Below are 26,906 nucleotides of genomic sequence, written 5' to 3'. Positions count from 1 at the left end.
TGCCAAAGACAACTTTACAGAGCAACAGCATAAACATCCCCATGGGGATGTCATCTTTCATGCATCTCATGGGATACCCTAAACATGGGGTTCTAAATCCAGTTAGTAATTGGAGCTATTAGGAGTAGATAGAGTCCATTTCAGTGAGTGAACCCCAAAGGGGATTTTTAATTTTTCTGTAACACAAAAATCCTATGCTTAATATTAGGGAAAACTATATTTAAAAAAAAAAAAAAAAATACAAGGAATTTTTACTGGCAGCAAACCAGTGCAATTCATAGCTTGGTCATCACAGTTGTTTAACTGAACAGTTGCTTGCAGAAGTTGTCAGGGGATAGATTTATGGCTGGACATGAGCCTGACTGAGGGGTGGTAGCGGCAGAGGTGGGTTGGTGTGGGACATGCAATCCAGGTGATGCGGTGGAGGAGCTGTCGTATCGCTGCACAACTTTTCCTCCATGGCATGCTAACTTAAGGTTAACATCCTGCACACTCGATATAGGTTGTACAGCACTGTGTTTCTGTTAATTTATGAACATGTAACTTCTACTCAGCAGTCTCTATCACCCTGTCCTATAGCAATACTCTGTGTAGTGAACAAACTGATGTCCAGCATTATTTCTTCTTAGGTACTTCTTAATCCCTAGTACAGAGGAACTGCACAAGAACTGAACTGGTTCTGGATATGGCTGGTGATATAAAAGTTATCTTGAAATCCCCTGTGTGCAATGTCTTTATTTCTACCAATGCAAATGTGCCCAAATCTGATTTTGACAACTGGTAGATTATGGCAGATTGAAAAACCTCAAAACTCTATAAACAGAGACATAGAGCGGTCATTAATCAGCAGTGAAAGAAAATTAATGCTTCTATTTAAGCATAGTTAATGCCATTTTTCTTTGAATAAGCTGCCAAAAGAACATGATCATAAGCTGTTACAAAAACAACTTAAGCTGTAGCTGTGATTTGCGTCAAGCATTCAAAAAGGAAAAATATAGAAACCGTAGGCAAGAGCAGGCATCAGTGCAATAGCTGTGATTCCAGGACTGAAAATAACCCACCTGTGAAATGAATTTCCTTCAATCATTTATCAGTTGCTAAACAACAGCATTGCATATCTATCATAACTGTTAACGTATTTATTAAAGTTGGGGAATCTCTGGTCACCTGGGGGCATTTAGGTACTTTACTTTCAGCCTCTTTTAAAATAAATAGTAACACTGCAGCTGCAATGTTAAATACACCAGTCCTAAAAATTACTTCTGTATCTCGATTCTGGCTCCCCCCCTTTATTTATTTTAATCACAAATGGGAGAAAAAGGGGAAGAGGGGTAGTGTTTAAGTTCCCAGTATGTAATCTTTTGATGCCTATCTTGATTGTAGAAGGAAGTGATAGGGACAGCAGATTTGAGTGTGTGAGGGAAAGCCAGATGCATCTTGTTATATGGGCTGCTTTTAGAAATTTGGATTTGTTTTCTTTTAGTCTGGAGCTGCTGATAACTGGAGCTGTGTGGAAGCAGCTCCTACACCCAGCACTTTGCTTCCCTCCAGCTCCTTCCAGTTGCTGCTGTAGCAGCTGCTTGCTGGGCAGTGGTGGCAGAAGCAATGTTGGGGGGTGAGACAGTGGGGGAGAAAACTGGACTATTATTTAGCATCCTCTTGCCTTGCTTTGTGGAGAGTACAGGTATGTGTTCTGCAAAACAGCAGGTTTTGATTTGCAAAATCAGAAGCTTCTTGCCAGAGAACTGTCTAAAGGGCAAACCAGAGGGCAGCCAGCAGCAAAACTATTTTCTAGCTTCAAAGGTGTTCTTTTCAAAGGCCAGTTTAAATCCTTGAAGTATTAAAGCTGTGAAAACAAATCAAGAGAAGAATGGAATGAAATTGTTCTTACCAAAATAGCAAGCCAGGTTCACATGCTTAGAAATAAAATTAACCAGAGCAGTGCAGAAGTTGCACTTCACCCTGCTCTGTGGTGTTGAGTGAGCCAGTGCAGCTTGGGCAGTGCCGAATTATTGCCCTTGGAGGGTGGTGGCTGCCGGGACGGCTCTACGGGAACTGGGGATGAGTGTAAGGCTTTCCTTTGGTGGAGAAGAAAGAGGTGATGCTGTGGCTGGTCCTGCAGTGTGATGTAGCTGTAGGAGCCATATGGAGTAGCTCCGGTACCTTTTTGATTCTACAATTGGCTCCTTATTCAAACACTTTCAGCGAAGCCATAATTTGGTGAATACCAGAAAAAATTGATTTCTTTTAATGCTTTTTTTTATCTTTGGAATTTAAGCTTTTCGACTCATTGGGCATGCTTCCCCCAGCTATTATAAATAGGTAGCTTTGCTCTCTCCAACCTCATGCAATCTGTGAGAATCCCGTATTTATGAAAAACACTGAGTGGATGGACCTGATCCCTAGAAATGTGGCAGGGGAGGGCAGGTATACAGATATCTGTACTGCTCTGTCAGCGTTTCTCACTCTTGACCTGAAGGACCACACAACAGGCTGAGAAAACTAATCCAGCACCAAAAGCTAGCTTGTTTGAAAAATCTATAGACTTTTCCAAACATTTCTTTTTCTCCCCGCCACTTCCCATTAACTTACTTACAGCTCCTGTTATGAGGAATTTACATCAAAAACTCAGGAAACCACTTAACGCTGTTTAAAATGTAATGCTTTAGATGAATTATTACTGAATGCGCCTTTGTGTTTTTAAAGTATTTCCAGTCTAGTTAATTAGCCGAGTTGGTTTTACATTACACATGCTCATCACGATAATTCTGCTGAAAAGCCGTCATTGAATTAAATCATGGTTACTTAATTCTCAATCATAGCTATGACGTTGATTCACATTTATACATAACTCCTCCTAACACACGTAATTTTTAGCATTTCAAAGATAGCTGTCTGACAGTGACAAATTATGATTAACTCTCCCCTGTTCTCAAATGAAAAGCTGTTAATTACTGTTATGTGCTTTTAAACTGAAAATACCAACTCCTTAGTCCTAGACAGATCCTAGGTGAACAGCTAGTTGACACCTCCACTGAGAGAACCATCAGTGTAACAAACATGTTTTCCTCTCCTTTGAACTTCTCAGCAGAAGAAAGGTGTTGCTGTCTTCACTTCAAAGGCACTTGCCAATTATCTCCAAACTCGCTGTGGAGCCAAGATGGATGCAGAGGCGGGATGGCCTTTCCCACCCAGCTGTGTCCTGTCCTGAAGCACACAGGCGCTGTGCCATGCACAGCCCGACCTCCTTCCAATGTCAGCAAGGTCAGACCCTTACATTTGTTTTTTCTATCGGTGAAATTCAGCTTCATCGGAGTGACTCCTGGTTAACAGCAGTCACCATTACCAGACTGGGAAGAAATTGGAGAGAAGTTCAGATCAAGCTGGCAGCCCAAATATTCTTGAGAGCCTTGGTAGTGAATAACTCTGTTCCATTTTGTTAAAATTAAAGTGATGGTGATGGGAGTGTTCAGCTTTTCCCAAGGTTTTAAATATTTTTATTGGGAACAATACATAAAAATTGCAGAAGTGCAGGAATCTAGTTGAGGAGGACAATGATCTGTAATGTATGATGGCTCTTTTGGTCTCTCAACTTCCACATTTGAAGCAAGAAAAACTCTTCAGGGCAATTCTTCCTACTGTTCCTTTTCTCTAGTTTGTTATTTCTTTCTTTTATGTATATATACAACTAAAATAATGAATTATCATTGTTAATATAAGAACAAGTACTGTGTATTCTAGTATGAATCTAGCAACAGGCTATTAGTTCTCAGAAATGTAGTAGCCACTCAACCAGCAGTCCAAAAAGGGCAATTTCAAAGGAGTTTTATAACCCAGCTATAATCATAGAAGTGCTGGAGTTGGAAGGGGCTTCCATTTGGTCACACATCCTCCTTCACACCACACACAGATCATTCACTTTAGTGATGCCTCACAGGACAGGGTCTACTCCAGCAGTGTCACCAGTGAAAGGGCCATAAACCAGCCTTGGCAGCCCGTTCTATTGTGTAACTGCTCCTCCTGACTTTTTCCTGATATTTTTCATAGTTCTTTCTTCTGCAGTTCACATCCAGTAATACTTTTCTCCTGCCCCTGTTTACTAATGACAATGTTTTTATCCTTTTACTCCCTGGGACAACTGAATTTACTGAAACTCCTCAGCAGGAAATTCAGTCCCCTTTGGTGTCTAGGATGGAAGAGAACAAAGTATTTAGATATGTATCTGAATCTCTTGAATGTGCAAATGCAGTTTGAAATATCTGTCCTTAAAATGCTGCTGGCTGCTTTTCAGGGCAGATCATAAATGCTGTAAGAACTACTACCTGCATCAGGCTCAGAGAGAGCTTAAGCATAAATCCCTCTTCTTTCCAACCACATCCTGAATGATTTTCATTGCTCCTCACCTTTGCCTAATGGTGCCCCAGGCAACTTCCCTGTTACCTGATGCTAAAACGGCAATACAGTAGTCTCCATACTGTACCCTACGATTTCCTACTTCCATTTTTGATCACTTGTGTGAAGACAGAAAAAAGAAAGACATAGCTGGGCAAAAATTCCGGATCCTTAGAGAGTCACTGTGGATTTGTGCTCAGATTTTCATGGGAAGTTGCATCAGTTGACCTCCTTTGTTGCTTCTCAGATGCCTGTCTCTTATAGCATGAAAATGGCAACCTTCAATTTTTACACTCTTTGTCAAAACTATCTGTTTTGGGGTTTTTTTTATGGTCTCCCAAGAAGAGCACTTTTCCAGAGTACAGGAGAGTTGTTATATCCTTATTGTGTTGAATATGGTAGATGATATTTTGGCTTTTAGACTTTATCAAGTTTTAAGGTGAGATGGGATCAGTTTGATCATCTCATCTGAGTGCTGTAAAATCGGTCCCTCAGGCCAAACAAACCCACCAGTAAACACAATTAGTGTATTCTCTAATACACTTCCAAAAAGTCATGAAAAAGCCAAATGGCATCAGACAGATGAGTCTGGGAAGTGTTGACTGATAAGTTATCAAAATGACAAGTTAACCACTAATTAATGCAGTTCATACTTGCAGCTGAGTCTCATTTTTGTTTATTTTTCTCCCTGGGAATGTCACATGGAAATATGAAATGTCTTGCATGAGTGAAATTTTGGGCTCTGACTCGTGATCTTTGGCAATCAGTATTGCAGTGATTAAAAAAAAAAAGTGCTTCTTTCCTATCATCTGCACCACTCATTAGTTGAAAGGCATGTTGTACAGGGAGCAAAAAAAGTTTATCTTTATTCTAATAATTTAATATAAATAGCTATGCTACTTAACACGCATAGCTGAGATTAGGAACCTCTCCCTTTGCTTGGGCTGGACTGGGGGAAACAAGATCAGATTGCTTCTGAGGAGGAGCGAAGTAACCTAAACAGACAAGACAAACTGGAATGGAGTGTCAAAATGACTTGCTTGATGTGACACGGCAGGTCAGTGACAGAGCTGGGACTGCACTGTTTGGTTTTATTCTGGGGGGTAGGGAGAAGGAAAACAAAACTGGTTTTTACAGAGCATGGTGTGCATAGCTGTTTCACACAGGCAGTAAAAACCACAATTTATTCCTCCTTATAAACTAATTTAAAGCAGAATTTCTAACACTGTTTTCTTTAATTTTATGACTTGAGAAGATTTTAAATCTAGGTTTTTGCCTTAAAAGTGAGACAGAGTTTTCCTTTCTCAAAGTGGCAAAAAAATTTATGAAAAACCAAAAAGTTTTTTTGTAGTTGAAATGTCGATGTTCCAATCTTTATCTTTCATTTGACCTCTGCATCAAGAGAAAAAGTGACAAAGTTTGAGGGAACCACCACTTTATGTAAAAAAATTATGTACAAAAAGAAATTCAAGAGAAAATGAGCCCTTAAGTTCTAGCTTAAGTAAGATACCTCGCACTTGAGTTTCAATAACTATGTGTGAGATAACTAGGATCCTCTCTATGAAAAATTTTGGTACTTTTTAATAAGGAAGGGGAAACTATAAGCAGGCTGAACCATCGTCGAACTTTACGGATTTTTAAAAAAAATCCCATTTGTTCAAATAGTGGCTTGAGCTACTTCTGTGACTGCTGCAAGGCACTCGCTTTAAAAGTCACCATTCCCTTTGCTTGGAGGAGGCTCCCTGAGACAAGGGATCACAAGTTTCTTTAGCAGAAGGTGAAACTCAAGACTGCTGCCCCGGGCTCGACGCCGGCCGGGCCAGGGCCTCTGGCCTTCCCTCTCCCTCATGGCATCTGCCCCCAGGAGAGAGCCCAGCCCGGGAAGAAAAGGCTGGAGAAGGCTCCTAGAGCCGATCTGCTGTTTCTTTCTTGCCAAGTAAATGGCAGAGACCACACAGCCCGACCAGGAGTTCAGTCTGCTACTGCAGGGAGAGGCTCTCCCTCAGGTGGAGGCCGGCGGCCCCTGCCCTTGGCCCTCGTTCCGCCGAGGGCCAACACAGGTGCTCTGGGTCCATGTGCGGATGGGGCTGGCTGCTGAGCGTGCGTCTCGAAATGCTTGTGGCTGAAAAGGCTGAAAAATGGGGGACACCTTCCCCCCGCCAAGCTCGGTGGGGGGCTGCCCTACCCCTCCGCCTCAGGCCCGGCCATGTTGCCCTGACCGGACGGCCCGCTTCGCCTCCCGCCCGGGCTCCTCCGCGTACGGAGCCCGGGAGACCCCACCGCTCGCCACAGCCCCTGGAAGGGTCGAGCCGGGCAGGCGTGCGTAGCCCCCGGGGCAGGGCTGGGCCGGGCCGGGCGCGAACCACCGCGGGCCCCCCCCCGCCTCTGGGCCGGGGCTCTGCCCCCGCCGTGCAGCCGCTGGGGGCCCCGGGCGGAGCGGCCCCGGCGCCCGCTCCCCGGCCAATGAGCGGGGAGGCAGGGGCCGAGCCGGCCGCACTATAAGAGCCGGGGCGGCGGCAGTCCCCGAGCAGGGCCGTCGGGCGGGAGCCGCGTTTCCTGACAGCGGGAGGGACCGTGCTGGAGCGACCATGTGCGGTGAGTGACGGGACCGCGGCTGCCGCCCCTCGCCCGCCGCAGCCCTTCGCCTTCCGGGCGGGATGGAGCTGGGGGCCTCCCCGGGCCGCGGCGGGGGCCGCTGGTAGGAGCGAGGTGCCCCGGGCCGGCCCAGGGCCGGGGTGCTTTGTCCCTGAGCTGAGGGGTGTCCGGCTGCCCCGCGGGGAGTCCCGCGGGAACTCGCCCCCCCCGCAGCGGGTTCGTTCGGGACTGGCCCCGCTGCATCCATTTTGGGGGGTTGGGATGGGGGAATGACCGGCTCTTGCGGTGGTGGCAGGTAAAGGTAAAGCTCCTCCGTCCGCCCCCTTCTCCCAAGGAGAGGAGACTGCCTTTCTGCTCCCCAGAGCCTCCCCTCTCTGTGCCCTCCCTGTCCGGCTTGGCCCGGATTTGTGATCGAAAAACATCCCGTTCCCACCGCCCGGCTGCCCTGGGGGTATCTCGGCAGCGTGGTTAACCTTTGCTCCTCCTGATGCCTCAGTGCATCACTGCTTTGGCTGATGCACAGGCTTCTCGAGGCGCTTGGCTCTGGTTTTCATAATCCAGGACTAGGGATTAGTTGTAACTCACTTCCCAATTGCGACAATAGGGAAAGTTTGTGGTTTTCAAACAAAGGCTGTGAAGGAGCTTAATTCTTAGCTGATGTGAGTTTATTCACCTTCCTTTATCTAATAAAGATGAGATGGTGAAGATAATACCTACATCGTGTATGCAGTTGCTTAGATATGCTTTGGATCAGATTAAAATCAAACTGCAGATTCAGAAGCTGTTAATGCAATGTATTTTAGTTATGGAGGAAATTTTAGTGAAACTTTACCTGTCACTTCACTGAAACCTCCTCTCAGGTCTGGAAGGATACTTTTGTTGAAAGTAGAAAAGATTGTGCTTGTACTTAGCCACCATGAACAAACCCTCTTTTGTGAGAAGCAGACTGAAAATGAGTTGAGTTACTGCTCCCAAAAATGTACTTTCTGAGCTAGATATCTTTTCCCTGCCTCCACATCCTCTTTAATTGTAACCTTAGAAAGAGCAAGGAGTCCAGTAAGCCTCTTTCACTTGAATGGAAACACGAGGTGATATTGTTTGAGCTCCTACGTGACTCTCGGTTCACTATCAATGAGACAAGCTCGGCGTCTTCTAAACAAAACCCCTTTAGGTGAGAGACTTGGCTCAGTGCCTAAGCAAACCAAAGGTATTGGTGGCAAGCGCTAAGCAGTGAGACATAATGGTAACATCAAAAACTTAGCCTATCTGGGCTCTATATTGATTGGGAAATGAGGGTGTTAACAGTGTTAAATGAGTTTGGTAAAGCATCTATCTTGGGGTGGAGTAACTGACTCAGTATGAAATGACAAAGAGAGTGGCAGTTCATGAAGTGCAGTGAGAGTAGTGTTAGTTTTCTTCCCATCAACATTTGGAGACGTTTTACATGACATTTGTTACCATGAAAGATGTCCCATATCTTCCTTGCTAGGCTGATCTGCTGTAAAAAGTGCAGGAGTTTTTGAGGTTGCAACCAACAGTTTCTAAATTACCTTTTTTTGTTTGTTTTTATTTTTGCATATCTTCCCAGGTGTAAGTGTTGAAAATATGTCCTGTTGTGGTTTTTTTTTTCTGATTTCAGGTAGCACTTGAAGATTTAAACCTATTGATTTCTGTTTTGAAAATAGATAGGTCATTAAATACTGCCATAAACATGCTCTTTAGGAAACAAAGTTGAGATGTTGTCACACTAACATGTAGAGAAGACAGTATAGCAAAAGTATGCAGGGTTTAAAAACCAGGTAAGATACTCTTAAACTGATGATCTACCTATTTTAGATCAAAATTAGTGTCATCAGGGTATGAAGTTGAGACTGGGACTTTCTCAAGGCTAAGTTTCTGGCATCAACAATGTGCTTACCTTTATAGAGGCATCATTTTATGTAAAAAAATAAATAAATAAAAAAAAATGTTCAAACTTCAAGTATAGGCTGCCCCCTTCTTGATTTTGGTGAAGTCTTGCAATTGCAAGAGTTCTTGTGGACTTTTCCTACAAAAAATAGTCTTTTTGATGCTCTGCTTGCAATCCTGAAAGGGAAAGGGGAGTCTCTAAAGCCTTGCTGTGCACATACAGGGAGAGCCTTGCTTTTAGTGCCTGCACCTGATTAAAGCTGGTTTTAGTAACATTTTAACAACCTTCTGTTTCTGTTTTGAGTATCTGATTCTAAAGGTAAGCCACACATGATTGACCTAGTTCACACTTCTGTGCAAACTTTTTAATTATGGGAAATTATAAACTATATTCAGAATACAAATCAAGAGTAATGCCCTAGTAAACCGCTTCTTAATTTTTTTTCATTGGATTCTGATTGTATGTATGACTTGGGAAGGTATTTAATTGATCATGTTGTGCTGACAAATAAACATTACCTTGCTTGATAGGTATCACTTCAGTATTGCATTAGCTTAGAGAGTACTTGAGTCTTCACTGGGGAGGAGAGATGCAAGCTCTGGAAATGACGTCTAATAGCTTGGAGAGGCCATTATAAAGTAACTTGCGAGCATCACAAGGCTTTCTTATCAAGAGTATGATTCAACTAAGATTCAGTTGTATTGGTTTGTTTCCAGAAGGAATTAAGCTACAAGAAGTCTTTATCAGAAGTTCTTTCTACATGAGTTGAGCAATGTGCTTTAAATCTAGCCAAAATGATGACCGAGTAGGGAAGAAAATATGCAAGAGGGTAAATCATGAAACAGAAAATTACTAGAGAAACGGTGCTGAGAGAAAGATTTATTTCCTTTAACTGAAAGAGTTTATAATATATTTCTTGAAGTCAGGCTGCAGCTATTGCTTTCATTGTAAATGGCCTCTAGTGACTTCTGTGTCTTATAATTCACGTGTGTGGAAGCACAGCTACGGTTCCCTGGAAACAAGGATCTTTTTAACAATTGCAGCACACTGGTAGCATTGTAAGGACGGTCCCGAAGGAAGGTTCTTCCTGGAGCTCTGTGTAGTCAGAGATGCCACATGGATCATACGAGGCTGATGCATCTTAAATACATTGTGAAATCTGGCCTAGAAAGTAGAGCTGGATCTGAAATGAGGTGTGTAGCAATGTTTTGGAATGATGTTGAGAAACTTGTATTGAAGAAATTGAAGAATGCTGCTCTTGAGGTTCGTGGTTAGTGCCAGAGAACGGTAAATAATCTGTCTGGAAAAATGATCAACAAGCTCTCAGTCTAAAGTTACTGTATATAACCAGAGGCATTATTTTTCAAAGCATCCATGAAGAACAGTATTTAGCTGTTCAAATTCCCAAATACCTCTTTAAATGCAACTATTGTCTTAATATCTTCGTTAATGTTGGACGTTCTAGAAATCGTTAGGCTGGCCTCCTCATAAATCTCACTTCTGTAGCAGAAAAGCATTTTTCACCCTTTAATCCTTCCAGGATAAATTCAGAGACCAATGTAATAGTCTGTTAGTCTCACTGTCAAATCAAGAGTATTAATGGCTTAAAACCAGTGGAGTAACTGAATTCACAACAATATTTATAAGGGAGATTTATTGGTGTATCATTATAACCGCATCTTCACTACAGCCATTTACAGTTCAAAAGCCTTAATTGAAGGGGAAGAGGGTGTTAAATTTCAAACAAAGGCTTTCTCTATCTAAAACGCTTGTCTGAAGTGCTTATCTGTTGGGCTCTTAAAAGTCTGGTTTTTGCTAACTGTAGTCTCCAGTCCTGACTTGTTTCAACAAATTCTCCAAGAAACAGTGAAATTAGATATTTCTGTTTTATTGGGGTACAGATTTGCAAGAGTTAATAAAAGGGCCTAATATATCCTTATAAATGGAGAAGTCCCAGGAAGAGCAGTAGGCAGAGAAAAGGAATGGTTGTATTTTCCTTTGCAGGTGATCTTTTTATTACACCTTTTCTAAAGATAAAACATCCCCTGAATTCCTTATAATGAATAAATGCTTGTGTACTTTTGCTTTCCAAAAAAAAAAAAAATTGTGCAGGGGTAGGATGAGGAGGGAGCCAACCCCAAAACTAAAAAAGCCACTTCTTGGTTGATGACTGGCCTATTCAAGAGAAGAGGGATCAGACTTGCAGACTTTTCCAGGCTCTGTTTGCCAAGTAGGCAAGGAGTGAGTTCACGTCTTTCCGTATGACGCCTCTGTAAGAGTTGACCTGAGTAACACGGGGCAAGCAAATGGATCTCATGTCTCTACTGAGTTGAGTTTGGCAGGCACCATTGTGTTGAGGCAGTGCAAAGGGTGAATGCTTGTTTTTTGGGTGACCCTGTTTTTGTATCTTCTGTTTCTTTCCTTTGTTGTCCTATCCTTTTGACTTCTGCCCTTTCTTTATGTTTTTTTCTCTGTTCTCCTCCTGCTGAAGTGACTGTTGTATACAGGATTAAGCTGGAGCCTCTCATAAATAGATGTTGTGCCTAGTACCTACCCGTGGGTATTTAAGGCCATGACTTTGATTACAAAAGTCTCCTTGTGTTAGTACTGGTGAATATATTCCTTCTTTGAATGTCTGGATATGAAATAGATCACAATGTTCCCATTTTCAGCTGTGGTTTTCACGAAAAGTAGAGATTTTTTAAGCTCTCTCAACTGTTTAACTCTTGGTGGGTAACATGAGGAGAGTGAAACTGGCCAGGAAAGTGTATGTGTAGTGTGGTGAAAATGAGAGTCCTGAATCCTCTATTGTATTTGAACTCTTTCCATTAAAAAACCTGGTAGGAGGAATTGTACTAATTGGGAGATTGAGTCCCCTGGGAACTCTCTGTGATACTAGTTTTAAAGGGTTTTAACTTGAGTCTGAAGGGATGGAAACTCTAAAAAATCTTTGCTTCTTTTTTTCCCCCTTCCCCTTTTCTCTTTAAACAGGAATTTTTGCTTATCTAAACTACAGAGTGCCTCGGACTCGGAAGGAAATATTTGAAACCCTGATAAAAGGATTACAGAGACTGGAATACAGAGGATATGACTCTGCAGGTATGTAAACTAACTGAACAAATTAACAACCAATAGCTACTTCTATGACTTTTTGGGTATTTTCAACTTCTGCATGTTGGGTTTTTCTTTTTTTATCCTGCAGATTAAAAGATCAGAACTAATTACCTTGATTCTTGGAGTTTCTTCTTCAGCTTTCCTCAGGACTTTAAACTGGGTGCTTAGCTCTTTAATCAGATGGTGGTTGAGGTTTAGTACACATAAGCAAAGCAAACAGGGTGTGAAGAAGAAGACCTCCATACAGGGTCATGTGATGTGTGCCTCAACCTTTTTTGTGCATGTGAATCCCAGTGAAAGGATGAGGAAGATTAAACTTTAAATTTAAGTTGGCTAATTTCATTGGGCAAAGTATATCAGTCTGTCCTCAAGAAAAATTTGAGATGGCTCATGTATATTTTCATCTATGCAGTGGATATAGATTTCATCTAGGGACAGACTTCAAATATATCCCTTTGAAGGATAATTTAAAAATAATTGTTTCACTAGCATGTGCTTGTATTTTCTCAGCCTTCTTTTCATCCAGTGTATTTCACGATTTAAATAACACTTGTGACTGTGTCCTATACTGTAGGAGTGGCAATTGACGGAAATAATAATGAAGATAAAGAAAGGTTCATCAAACTAGTTAAGAAAAGAGGAAAAGTAAAGGCCCTGGAAGAAGAGCTGTACAGTAAGTGTCTTTAAAAATTACCCTTTTACTTTGGCGTCCCAGTGAGATATCATCTGCATCTCAGCAGAAAGTCAGACCATGAAATTACAGTTACGATTCTGTACCAGAAATAACTGCATTATGTAATCCAACGGCAGTTAAATTGTTTGTGCCCCACAAAACTGCACTTGAAAAGCAAGCTGATCTTTAGGTACAGTGTTGTGAAATTATCAGTCTACTCTCCTCTCTTTTGGCTGCTGCTTTGTTTGAGACCTGGGCTCCCTGGTGCTTTACTCAGATGAGTTCTGTGCTTGGGAGCTGAAACGTCGAAACATGGACTCTGACAGAATTTACGACCGTTTAAGCAGCTGGCTGTCATCACAATCTGCTTTATGCAGTGCTTCCATCTGTGAAGAACTGAAGTTTTATTTTAATACGTTTACATTAGATTTTGTAGTAATGTGGTCTGTTAGCCTAGCTGTTAGTATTGGCTGAAAATGTTTGAGTCTTGGCAAACAAAGTTTTAATCACAGTAACTTGAACTATCTGAAGTGTAATGTCAGGAAAGCAAATGGTTTAGAAGAAGGCCAGAAGATAACTTTTAGATTTTGCCTGTAGGAATTCTCTTAGTGTTTTACTAGGGGTGTGTGTATGTGAGAGAGAGACTCAACCTTAAATATTCAGTAAACTGAATTTCTTGTGTATAGAACAAGATGACCTGGATTCAAAAGCAGATTTTGAAACACATTTTGGAATTGCTCATACTCGCTGGGCGACCCATGGAGTACCAAGTGCAATAAACAGTCATCCTCAGAGATCAGATAAAAGGAATGGTACGTGATCTGCAGCGCTCTGGAACTGTATGAATTTGAAATGGTTCAGTCCACATAGTACATATGCTCTCCATTCTTACTAGTGTTATGGTATTTATTTTGTATACTAGGCTTAAGCTGTTGCCATTCTAAGTTAGATACTTTCACAATAAAATAGCCTCTTCTGAGGCTAAAGTAATACTGTAAAAGATTAATGAGCTCCATTCTCTGAAACTTGATGCAAATTAGTCAAAGTACAACAGTCTTTTTTTAAAAGATAAGACTGAAAATATAAATGCATCAATATTGTCTGGGCTGGAAAAGGGAGATTTTGTATCACTTTTCACTTGAGATGGCTTGGTGGTATTCTACTGGGTGTAGTTTAAAACTGTCTTAATGATTTGGAACAACCTTTGTATGCCTTCAGAATTTGTAAACTTCTATCTTCTGTTATCGATTTTGTGATAAACTGTAGGTCTGAAAGCTATAGCAGGTAGATTCTAGCATATTTCTAAGCTTTTCTCCCTCTAATTTTGTATTCTGAGTTAAATATCTTAATTTTCTGCTACTGATGAGTATATATTTTTTTCCTTTCAGAATTCGTTGTTATCCATAATGGAATCATCACAAATTATAAGGACTTGAGAAAATTTCTGGTGAGTCTGTGGCAACTTGATTCTAAAACTAGAAAGTAAATGCTTCACCAACTACCATCAGATATTTCATGACTTTGTCGGAATCTGAATGCAAGTTTCTTGATATCATCTATAAAATAGGTGAAGGAGTCTGCCTAATAAAGATACTGGTGAAGTGCAATATGTTCTTGTAATCCAAAATGCAAAGTCATTATGAGTAGAGTAGCAATTTATGCTCAAATTCTTTGAGAGGGTCTGTGGAGTGAGCTCCCTTATGTCTCTTGTTGCTCGACAGATGTTAAACAGATCTTAATACTTGTTTTATTACAGTGTTTCTGAAAGATTAGCTATGACAGGATAAGTCTTTAATATTTTGTTTATAGTGATACATATCCACTAGTCCAGTGTAGTGCTCCAAGCAGTCTGTCTTACTGTGCAGTTTCTGGTGGGAGGAAGCTGAGAGGCCCTTCTCTGTTTCTTGCCTGAGGATGAAAACACTTTTTTTACTCTTCTATACGATATTTCAGGAGAGCAAAGGCTATGAATTTGAATCTGAAACGGATACAGAAACAATCCCCAAATTGATCAAATACATGTATGACAACAGAGAGAGCGAGGACACCAGTTTTTCAGCCTTGGTAGAAAGAGTTATTCAACAGTTGGTAAGTGGGACGTTCCTGTTTTCCTGGACTACAGTATAAGCTATTTGTGGGATTCCTTAGTATTCTGCATTTAGATCCTCTGCAGGAGTCCTCAGAAAGTGCTGCAAATAACACTTTTTGGCCTCTAAACAATGCTTAATAGACCAAGAAATGAGATTAAAATTTTGGAAACTTCAAAGGCTTTTCAATGGCAAATCTTTAAATTGCATTAGCAGTGGGGTTTTTCTGGTGGTTTGTTGTTTTTTTGGGGAGTTTTGGGGGTTTTTTTTTAAGCAAGAGGTTATCACAGTTTTTTAATGAAGCAGCTTAATTTAAAAAAATTAATAGCCTCTGGGAGTTGAAATCTCTCATAAAGGGCAGTGTGTTCTTAAAGGCTATCCTGATCATGTTAAAACACTGCTGTGATTCAAGTTTATCTAATAATATGCCTTGGCTCCCATATTTGGAAATAGATCTAACAAGCTGTACTGATTCATGGCATAGTTGGTTTCCAAACTGCGAAGTGGGAATCTACTGTTACTTAGTATGTGAACACTTAAAAATGTTGATAGATGCATTGCAAACTTGGAGAAAGCTTGCTTTGTTTCCTCCCCCAGTCTCCGGGCAGATGTTTTCCCTCCCCTTCATGCAGTTTCGTACACTCTTTTCACGTCCCCTTTCTCCTCTCTGAAGCAACTCTGTAGGATTCCTCTAGAGCAGGGCTGACATACACACAAAGTAAAGACCTGTATGGGTCAAGAGGGAACAGTGGTGCAGCCACCTAGTTGAGGGGAAGGGTGGCTTCCCCTCACCACAGAACAAGAGCAGAGTAGTCTGACTGGAGTTCCTGCGAGAGGAGTGAATGTTGCCATCTCTCTTCTGTTTGCAAGGTGGGGGGGCTTTTGCTCCTGCTTTTGTAATGCTCCTCAAGTTCGCGAGCTGTGTTAATACTATAGAGTGTTTGACTGTGTCCCTGGTTTTGTGTTGTGGATTTGGGGGTTTTATTGGTGGAGGTTTTGTTTTGCGGGTTTTGGGGGTTTTTTTATTACATTAATGAGAATTTGCTACTTAAACTAGAAGTAGTAACTCCAAAATTTTAGCTGAAAATGCATGATAAAATGCAGCTGCATCCACATTCTCATTAAAAGTCTCACTAAAAGTAAAGTTCTACAGTCGTCATGTTGATTATGAGTAACATCTGAGAGCTTCTCTTTATAAATAAAAACAGTACCTTCTAATGCAAGGGTTAAGAAACTAAGTGCTCACTTCCTGATCTTTCAGCTGTTGCACTGTTATGTGCATGTTAGCTTGTTCTGCTCCCTGACCAATTCCTTTAAAGGTGCAGTCTGCCTTCCAGGAAGAGATTCCTGATAGTAGTAAAGAGCTCTCCTTCACAGCCCCCTCAGGAAGAGGGGCCCCAGTTTAATGAGATGTAACTAATTGAGATAAGTTGTTTAGGATTTTTTTTTTCTCTTCTGTTTGCATGGTTTCCAGGAAGGTGCTTTTGCATTGGTTTTCAAGAGCATCCATTACCCAGGTGAAGCTGTTGCTACCAGGTTAGTGAAAGTCCATTTTGTACTTAATTCATGCTCTTTTAGGTTTAAAAAAAAAAAAGTGGTAACATCTATAAAAAAAACCCAAAACCAAAACAACCAAAAAACCCCCCTTCAAGAAACCTAGAATACTGATGTCTAAAACTCTTAATTAACCAAAACTCTGAAGGTAGATAGCTGCACTAATGGAATCTGTGTGAAATGCAGCAAAGTTCTGCTGAGCATCTCTTCAACTGACTGTTAAATATTACTTAGTTTGAGCTGTAGTGACAGCAGGTCACAGAATTTCCAGAGGCTTGTGTTGATTCTCTATGGTATTTAACTTGATTTTGTTTAATAAATTAGCTGTGACCACTCACTTTCTGAGGATGCAAAGACAGTAGTGAAAAGTAATCAGATGATGTTTTCTTGCTTCATGCAAATACACTTCTGGTTGCAGATTGTCCAAATGACACACTCAAGAGGGTACTACTCACACACTCATTCCCAGGCTGTCCTTTTATCTGTTACAGTGTGTCAATAAAAAAGCTCAGTATATCTCCTGTTTCTAAAGTGGTATTAAGAGTTATCCTGTATCAAAGAGGGAGGGAGAAGGGTATGGTTCAATTTTACTTTACATTGAATAAAGACTAAGATAAATGTGTTCAGGTTGGCTAAAATGCCATCATACTTATACAAACAGTGTTCTATAGCTGTCATAGCATTTATGAGTTTTTTCTGTGTAAGTTCTGCTTTTATTTATGACTTAGAAAACAACTTTCAGGCAATGTAAAGATACTAAAGTAGCAAGTGAAGTAGCAGTGGGAATAAAGACTGTTTTATACTACAACCAAAAAGCCCATTGCTCCTGTGTGCTAAAATGGGACTATATTAAAATTGTGAAAAAGCCAGCTCTACCATCATTCTAACTGGAGAACATCTTCTGAAATGAACTATTCTATATGTGGTTCAGGTTTGGGTTTTTAGGAGTGAGGGGATTAAGAGAAGCTAAATTTGTAATCTGAGGTGTTGGGGGTGGTGTGAATTACTCTTTTATTCCTGTGAGATTTTTTTTTTTAATAAGCTCTTCAGTGTGGCACATGACCCATATAATTGAAAAATGATCTTAATATTCTACAGTTTCAGAGGTGCAGTAGTGATGGTTGACATTTCTGAATTTAAAAGGCTAAAGGGTGGAACAGTATTTCAGTAGTAAAGAGCACTGGATCTTATTGCTGGCTCACTTCAGAGGCAGAGTAAGCTTTGTTTAAAAACAGTATTCAAATTGGTGCCTGTGCTAAGCTGTTTTGTGATTACTGGAAGGAAAGCAACTAGTTCATCTACGTTCTCCTCTGTCTGGGTGTAGTTCATGGGGAAAGAATCACCAAGGCATATGATACCTATTCATGTAATAATATTTGGTGAATCTGCCAGAAACAAGCCAAGTTTATATAACTCCTGCCATGTAATGGCTTTAGGATTGGGGTTGGGGGCGATCTTTAGGAAAGCTAGATGGTATATTGTCTTTCAGCTTCCCAGATGTCCTCTGACTTCTTTGAATGCACCTTTTTCTTTATAAATTTACATGTTTTCCCTTTGTAGGAGAGGGAGTCCTTTGCTCATTGGGGTTAGGAGCAAGTACAAGCTCTCCACTGAACAGATTCCTGTTTTATATAGAACATGTAAGTTGGTAAATCAAATTACATTATTTTTAAGAATTAAAATTATTGTTACTTTATGATTAGAAATTAGGTTAATTGGTCTTTGTACTATAAAACTACCAGTTGATGCCCCAAATAGCTTCTTAGCTGAGGTTGTTATATTTTTATACTACTGAACATGTACTTCATGTAAAAGTCCCATCCCCTCAAAATATTTGTGTAACTGTGATGACTTGAACCTGTGTAGACAGTAATCTCTAACTTGAACATTGGTTTTACATTTAAAGTGTCTCATTTCTTTAATAGGCAACATTGAGAATGTAAAGAACATATGCAATTCCCGAATGAAAAGATTGGACAGCTCTACCTGCCTTCATGCTGTTGGGGATAAGGCAGTAGAATTTTTCTTTGCTTCAGATGCAAGGTAGTAAAAGTACTTAAACATTTATCAAAATACTGGTTTTGTTCAGAAGCGAGATAGTTCTGAAAATCTTATGCTGTCTTCCTGCTGTATAATTGTTTTCTGATAAAATAGTTTCTAATCGAGGTAACTTCATAAAGGCCCCAGCTAAGAAAAATGTGAAGGCTTGACATCAGCATTTGAAATGCAAATGAGTGCAATATCTGCCAGTTGTTAACCTCTGTGTAAAATACATCCAGTGTGGGAAGTTAAGTTGGGTACAAATAGACATATCAGCTGAGTATTTGGGCAGACTATAGGTTAGTCTGGGTTTTGGCATTTTAATCCAGCTATCACAGGAAGAGATAGTGGTGTGATTCCAAACTTAGCAGGAACCTGGTGTACACATTTATCTCAGAAACAAGATGGTGACCTTAGGGGTCCATCACTGGGAGGCAGGATCAGATCAGGAGGAACTTGCTGATGCGAGATGCTGTGGTTCCTCAGCCTTGTGCTCCAGGTTCCTGTGAGAGTGCAGGAGGAGCAGCAGATGGAGCCATTTCCTTTAAGATGTCTTTATCTGTGGTTATGTCCAAAAGGAAGATAGAAGGGGGGCTGGAAGTGCTGTGTGGCATATTTAAATGCTTTGAGGAGTGCTGCTACCAACTCTTTCTGACGTCAGGTGTGTCTTGCTTCTGTTTTTTTCTGTAGTGCTATTATTGAGCACACCAACAGAGTAATTTTCTTAGAAGATGATGACATTGCAGCAGTAACTGATGGGAAGCTTTCAATTCACCGTCTTGAGCGTTCAGCTAGTGATGATCCTTCCCGGGCCATTCAAACCTTGCAGATGGAATTGCAGCAAATCATGAAGGGTGGGTTGAAACATCTGTAAACGAATATCATCAAAGATGGATAGCTACCGACTGTGTAGTAGATGAGGCAGAAAACTGCTCATTTGTTGTGGAAAATGACCTGATATTTAGGCTGTTTGTAGTGGGAACTGACAACTCCAAGACGAAGGGAAGATGGGCGGAATGGGACCCTACCCATTTTTAGCCTTGGAAAAGTCTTAGATGCTTCTATTCATCTCAGTATTTAGTGAAAATATAACTAATGTTAGCATGTTATAGTTGTTGGCAAACTTTGACTGTAAACTAAGACCTGAAGCGGAATACAGAAGTTTCCTTAAAAAAGAATTCGGTTACCTTGTCAGTGCTGGGAAATGAAACCAACCAAATACTGAACCACCAGTCCCTCTTTTCTTCTCGCCTTTTATTTAAGCTAACACAGTCAACTTAGATTAGCTTGCTACCACAGGTTGTCTTTAAAGTCGTCTCTTTGTAACTGTATGTAGACTTCAGATAACAAACCTAAGCATTACCATGTAATGTTTTTCTAAACAGGTAACTTCAGTGCCTTCATGCAAAAGGAAATTTTTGAACAACCAGAATCAGTTGTCAATACGATGAGAGGCCGGGTGAATTTTGAGAGCAGCACAGGTAACTCAGAACGGGCGTTCAAGCTGCACTAAGCCTGCAAATTTTGAACATACTAACTAGAAAATAAAATACACCATTGATAGATGTTTTTTTGTTTGTTTATAGTTCTGCTGGGGGGGCTGAAGGATCATTTGAAAGAAATCAGAAGATGCCGAAGACTGATCATTATTGGCTGTGGGACCAGTTACCATGCCGCAGTAGCTGTATGTTCAGCCTTAGCTGAAATGCATATGTAACTCCCTAGTTGCTGGGTTTCTAGACAATAGCTCTTCATCTGCTTTTTCTTCTATATTTCAAACTTTGCCTTTCATTGAGGGGTCTTGCCCTTTTATTTATTTTTCCTTTGTGCCACATTCTTTATGAATGCTCCAATGCGGTTACCTACCATGCTAGAAATTAAAAACCAAGGTGAAAAAAGTTAAAGCTTTAGTGAGCTGTAATGATCAATTTTTGTAATAAGAATCCACTTAGATTATCTCTGACTCAACTTAAGATGTCAAGACTTCTATAGATGGCAATATTAACAAATACTGTGTGCTGCTTGAATACAGACTCGACAAGTATTGGAAGAATTAACTGAATTACCAGTGATGGTGGAACTTGCTAGTGACTTCCTGGATAGGAACACACCTGTATTCAGAGATGACGTATGCTTTTTTATAAGTCAGTCAGGTGAGCTGCATTTACTGTTTTTCTTCACTTGAGTGAAAACTGTAGAAAAAATATAAAAAGCCAGTGATTTATTACTTTCTGCATGTTGCAAAGGAGGATGGTGGCTAATGGCCCAGATTTGTCTTGAATGAAAGTTTCTTTCAGTCTTGAGTCAAATATGTAGACAATGAGTGAGTGTCGAAAGATTGTTTTCAGTTGCATTTTGCATTGTGTGTGGATGCAGTTATTGAGAACACAGTTATGTAGAATTTTATGCTTTTCAGGAATCATTACTATCCTCTGTCAACCTAAAGTCAAAATGTAAATGTTTTCCAGGTGAAACTGCAGATACACTTATGGCCTTGAGGTATTGTAAAGAACGTCGTGCTCTAACAGTTGGCATCACAAACACCGTCGGGAGCTCAATATCCAGGGAGACTGACTGTGGTGTACATATCAATGCAGGACCTGAGATAGGTGTGGCAAGCACAAAGGTAATTGCTGTTCAGTGTTTGACTTTCATACTTCAGCCCTGTGGAATCCAATTAAAATTTTAATTGTAGCACTTCAAACTGAGATCATAGTAACTCTCTGCAGACTTAGCTGCTAAATGCTTTTTTTTGTTTGCAGGCTTACACCAGCCAGTTCGTGTCTCTTGTAATGTTTGGCCTAATGATGTCTGAAGACCGAATTTCCTTGCAGAAAAGGAGACAGGAAATCATTAGTGGACTAAAATCATTGCCAGGTATATTAATATTTTGGGTTTGAGAAGGGATAAGAGATGTTGCTTAATGGGCAATATGAAATACTACTCAGGGATGTTTCTTTCTCATTTAAGTTTTGCTCTCCCCCTCCTCCTGAAAGGTAGACAACAACAAAAAAAAAAATGGACTATTAGTTTCTGTACTAATTGCCAATTTTACAAGTGCCCTTCCAAGAAACTTGGCAGGAAGATCAGAATTTTCATGGGTTGGATTTTCTAATTACAATAAGGTAGTTTTATATGAAAAATATTACTTTATCTCCTAAATTGGTGATTTGAAATTTTTAAAGCCTTTCACTTTAAATTGGGATAGATAAAAGGAAACTAATTCAAGGTGACTTTAAAAACGGATATACACAACTTCCTTTAGAAATACAAATGGGATGTCTGAGCACTGCTTAAACTAGTAGTTGCTTTAGATTTGTTACTCTAAGGCTGGAGAAAATATCCTTAAACTGCAGTCAAAGATGCAAAGTTAATGGTTGAATTATATTAAGCATATTTGTTCTAAGAAATCATTAGAACACCCTTCTACAAGCAAGCTATTTTTTCCAATTAAAAAGTTTTTAATATGTGCTTTTTGTGTGCCCCAATAGAGATGATTAAAGAAGTCTTGTCCCTGGATGAGAAGATACACGATTTGGCTCTTGAGCTGTACAAACAAAGATCACTGCTGGTTATGGGTCGTGGGTATAATTATGCCACTTGTCTGGAAGGAGCTCTGGTAGGAACCCCTCAGTATTGTTGGATGTTATTGAAAATGAGCTTTTGTGGCTTCTGCAACATAGTTTAATTCTAATATTTCATTACAATTTAATTCTGCTTCAGTAAAACTGCTATCTATAATTAAGAGCATTTAGTCCTGTTGGATTGAACACATGTAAGGTGAACCTGGACATGATATCAGTTTCTTTTTTCTTTCAAATAATAATAAATACAGTGTTTAATGAGTCTATTTAAAAAAAACCCAAACAATTTAAAATGCTGACCCATTTGAAAATAACATTGGAAAACACAATTTGTTGATGTTCAGATGAGATGCTCATGCAGGAAACTCATAAATTATGTTATGAACATTCTGGTGGAATGGATGCATATCTATCTCTCACAGAAATTTGAAATGTATTATTGAATATTGAATATAAAGAATATTGAAATGCATTAGCCAAGGTTGTGCTGGGTGTTCGGTTCTTAAAGTTCCTGTTGATTATTCCATTTCTTTGTCTGCAAATGCACATGCATGGGCAAGCTCTGCTTCTACCAGCAGCCTGCTAGAAATCCCAGCAGACAAGTCTGCCTGTTTTCACTATTAACTGGTATTTGAAAATACCAGTTTGATACCGTATGTCTGTATTTAAGTGGCAGATGTACAGCTTTGGTGTTTTGCTTCTTGTGGCTTTTATTTCTCATCTGATCTGCTAGTAACTTGATGGCATTTGTGTTTTTTAGAAAATAAAAGAAATCACATATATGCACTCTGAAGGTATCTTGGCTGGTGAGCTGAAACACGGGCCATTAGCCCTCATAGATAAACAAATGCCTGTTATCATGGTGATAATGAAGGATCCTTGTTTCACCAAATGCCAGAATGCTCTGCAACAGGTCACTGCTCGACAGGTAAGCTGTTTATCTAATACAGTGTGATAGGGAAAGAGATTGTGGATGTCGTATTGCTGCTGACTGTGCCTCAGAAAAAGGATGTATTGGTGATTTTATTTTTGTTCCTAATTATTAAGTTATAAATAAGATGCATAATCTGCATTGTAGGTTCTCATTAGAGGTTAACAACAGTAGTGAAAACTGATTCCATGTGGATCATTTGTTTGGGTTTTTTGTTTGTTTTGAAGCAAATGGAATTATGTTAAAACTCTAGAGGGTGAAAACATTCAAGTCTTACAGAACAGTGAATGACAAAAGTCATTACACAAGACTGGCATTGTCTGTTAGCTACCTGAGCATCTTCAAACATAGTACAGGCATGCTGTGAACCAGTATTTCAAAGCAGTTCTAAGCCACCTCTTCACTTAACACTGTGAAATTTTATTTTCAGGGTCGTCCAATCATTCTGTGTTCTAAAGAAGACACAGAAAGCTCAAAATTTGCATACAAAACCATCGAGCTGCCTCATACAGTTGACTGCCTTCAAGGAGTCCTGAGTGTTATTCCTCTCCAGTTGCTCTCATTCCACCTGGCTGTTCTCAGAGGATACGATGTAAGTGCTTTCTATATTTAGCACTCCAGTTAGTGCAGTTTTGAACTTCCTCCCACCAATGTAAAGTGAGAGACCCAGTTATATTGCATGTCGAACAAAGAACTATGATAATAGTTAGTGGAGCTTGTAGTGACTAGTAGTAGAGGTGGCATTTTGGTGCAAATTCTTCAGCTTAATTTTTTTAATTGGTATCCTAAAAAAATTATAATTTGCTTGGTGTGATTAGTTAAGAGTGCAGATAGGACTCTTTCAGATAACTAAATCTGAAAATGTGATATTGCACTTTAAAATAGTTCATTACTTTGTACAGCTTAGTTTGTTGATGCTGGCTGGGTGTGTCAGTTTGATAATGACAACTGCTTTGGAAAGGTACCCTGTGCAAAGCAAATATGTATTTGTTAGGAGGGTTTTGGAAGCAATGATGAATTCAACAGTGAGTCGTTATCTTGCAGATCTGTAGTCGCTTGTGTGTGTGGAATGTGTCTAGAATAAAGCAGAACTCATTAGGCAGTCTAAAAAAAAGCACACTAAATGAACTGTCGAATGCAGAACGTCAGTATTACTCTGTCATATATTGAAAGTCTGTCTCTTCATTCTAGGTGGACTTTCCAAGAAATTTGGCCAAATCTGTTACTGTAGAATAACAGCCAAGAACAGCTGATGTTTTTGTCACCAGACCTCTGAGTTATACTTGTAGAAATGTGTTGTTCTGAATTGATAGGTACAAGTTTTTCTAAAGAGAATGACAGTGCTAACTGGAAAGTGTCAGAAGGATTTATCTTGCAGCTTTAAAAGCTTTTGATGTGCCTTGTACCCAAGTGCTTTTGCTCACAGCAAATACTCCTCTAAGTCCTGAAATTGCCAAAGAAGATAAAAATTGTTTACACATGGTATACTGAATGAACTTTTCTACTGTGCAATATATATATATACAGCTCTCTCCAGAGTAACTGTGAACATTTTTTTAGCCTACACTACTTAACTAGTTTTAAAGATATAGTATTTATAACTACAATTGTATAGCTTTTTTTAAGTTATTTTTTTAGTACATTGCTTATCTGTAGCATTGGTAATGCTCAGAATGTAAATACTGAGCATGTTGACACTTGTGTACAGTTGTTAGGGTTTTTTCCTACTTCAGCTTCAAACTGGAAATTTGTTGTCCCTCTTCCTCCCCAGCTTCCCGTCCCTGCTTTGCATCTGTGTTTTGTATTTTAACCAGTCATTTGCAAAGCTCTTTTGTGGCTGTAAATTCCCAGCTATGTTTTAAATTTCTGCTTCTTTCAACTAATTATTTGAAAAGCCAGAGCAACATTTTGGTTTGTATGCCACCCCAGCTCTTATTTGCATAACATGTACAGTGCAACAAACTAAGGGAACTGGATGTCTTTCAAGTGATATTTCTGTTTGAAGAGTGTACAATAAAATTACAATGCCATTAAAAGATTATACAATTCTTCTTGTTTTGTGGTTTTTGTTTTTAACTTGATGACTCCACATCTCCAGTCTGAACACGGGTACAGCACTGCAGTACTCTGATACAAGTCTTGTCCCAGTCTTGCCTAAATACTGATATCAGAGTTCTTTCTCTTTTTCTGGGGTTAGTTCTTTCTGTGTCACACAGGTCTCCCAGGTAGACATAATTTTCTTTTCCTTATCCAGCAGCTGTGTTTGAAAATAATATCTCAGGTTTGGGTAGCTTGCTCCGTATCACCGTATTTCTGAAGCACATGAGTACAGGAGAATTAAAGTTGGTGACTGTTTGTTAGTGTTTTGCCAGACATGTACTGATACAGCGGTGTCATCTCTGATTGTAGCTGCTACTGTAGTTTATACCAGCTATTGATTAAACCTTTGTATTTTACCTTCTGTTGAGGTAGATGAATATGGGAAGAAATTTATTGCAGGTGAAAATAGAAGCTGTGTCTCTATTTTTATATACAAAAACCCCCGGTACCCTATACTGGCAAATAGGGGACAGCTTCAAGCTCTAGAAGTAAAGCCATATTTTATTAATGTATATATTTGCAAAAGCACGCTTTGCTAGTTGTGAACTAACTAGCAGTAGGAAGCATCTATAAATCTCAAAGAAATAAGCCAGATATACACATAAAATTTTTTGCTTGTTTGTTACTTTGGAACAGTCAGAAATAATATTTATTTTCTGCATTTTATTAACTAAATCCTTGACTAGTGGAGTTTTCTTTATGTATTCCTCTGCAGGCTTGCTTCTAAATGAAGATTGAATGCTTATGTAGGTTAATAGCTTGAAAGTGTCACACTAGCTTGTTGTAATAGGAGCTTCTTACTGGAAACTGCTCTAGTACTTTTTATAACCACATAAAAGAACACAAATCATAACAAGAAGTGATAATCTGACCTAGATGCCAAGAATATGTAACTCAGTATCCAACGTGTTTTGGTAAACGATACAAAGGTTCCTTTTACTCTACTAGAATTGGTAACTTCTTTCATAATAACAAGTGGAGCTATTAAAGGAAACTGATGTAATTCTGCCTATATGATACATTAAATTGATTTTAAAAAATTACAGATGTGCTTTTCTAAAATCATCTATGAGAAATCACAGAAAAGAAAGCTCTTGTTAGTCCTAGAAGAGATGGAAAAATATATTTTTATTTTTAGTCAGCAGCTGTTTTAAAAAATAAGCAGTCCTAATGTCAAGGCAGGCGGTATGGTAACGTATAGAAGGCTTATGATTTTTGAGTGGGGTCAGAAATAGCTGGGCTACCGGGAGGGAATAAATCCCTTCCCTTCTGCTCCGTCCCCTGCGGAAAAGCCGTGTGAAGCCCATTCCCCAGTGCCTGAGGCCATCGCAGACCCGACGGGGACCGGGCACAGTGTTGTCACCCCAAAGCAGAGCTGTGAGGTGACCGGGGTGGTGACAGGCTGCCAAGGCGTGACGTCATTCTGCTGTGGCGCTGTGAGGGCTTCCTGAACACGGGAGGTGTTTCCCTCACGGAGCACTGCCCCCCCCCGCGGGCTGGAGCAGGGCGGCTGTGAGCATTGGTGCCACCGCAACTCATGACGCGGCGCTGCTGTGAAGTGACATCAGAAATGTGGTGACAGGTTGACGTGCGATGATGACATCACGCCAGAGGGCGGGAGCTGCGCCCAGATTGGCCTGAACTTCCCTATCTCCACTGCGGTCCTTCGCCGCCCTCCCTTATATAGTGGCTGCTAGGTCCCGCCTCCGGAGCTCGATTGGATGAGCTTCGCCAGCAAAGGGCTGCGATTGGGCTGGGCGGCTGTCTGTCACCCGGCGCAGGCCTGGCGCGGCCTGTGTGGAGCACCGGGAGGCCATTGTGGCAGGGGCAGCTCTGCGCGCCGGAGGAGGAGGAGGAGGCGGCGGCCGCGGCCCGGCAGCGCCGCGCCCCGTCCCGTCCCGCCGAAGCCCGACCGAGGAAGGAGACG

The 26,906-nt window shown here is 40.4% G+C and overlaps 2 protein-coding genes across 12 annotated transcripts in view; both read left to right on the top strand.

Annotated features, from left to right (window-relative positions):
• Positions 1-6,943: 6,943 nt before the first annotated feature.
• On the top strand, positions 6,944-24,927 carry GFPT2 (glutamine-fructose-6-phosphate transaminase 2). Its single transcript, XM_074838233.1, has 19 exons — positions 6,944-6,987; positions 11,888-11,995; positions 12,585-12,683; positions 13,370-13,495; positions 14,072-14,130; positions 14,637-14,771; positions 16,245-16,306; positions 17,885-17,964; positions 18,250-18,367; positions 19,055-19,218; positions 19,750-19,845; positions 19,951-20,048; positions 20,397-20,517; positions 20,833-20,990; positions 21,127-21,241; positions 21,856-21,983; positions 22,709-22,876; positions 23,310-23,471; positions 24,071-24,927. The coding sequence occupies exons 1-19, from the start codon at positions 6,981-6,983 to the stop codon at positions 24,113-24,115; spliced, it is 2,049 nt and encodes a 682-aa protein (XP_074694334.1). The 5' UTR covers positions 6,944-6,980; the 3' UTR covers positions 24,116-24,927.
• A 1,840-nt stretch (positions 24,928-26,767) lies between these two features.
• The window catches only part of MAPK9 (mitogen-activated protein kinase 9), a 79,326-nt gene continuing 79,187 nt past the window's right edge, over positions 26,768-26,906 (top strand). For all 11 annotated transcript variants that reach the window (XM_074838942.1, XM_074838937.1, XM_074838938.1 and 8 more), the window contains exon 1: positions 26,768-26,906. The gene's annotated coding sequence lies outside the window, so the exon portion shown is untranslated.

Source organism: Strix aluco, chromosome 13 (assembly GCF_031877795.1).
Source record: "Strix aluco isolate bStrAlu1 chromosome 13, bStrAlu1.hap1, whole genome shotgun sequence".
Taxonomy (NCBI): Eukaryota; Metazoa; Chordata; class Aves; order Strigiformes; family Strigidae; genus Strix; species Strix aluco.
Note: the sequence above shows the minus strand (reverse complement) of the source record. Positions and strands in the feature narration are given on the sequence as shown.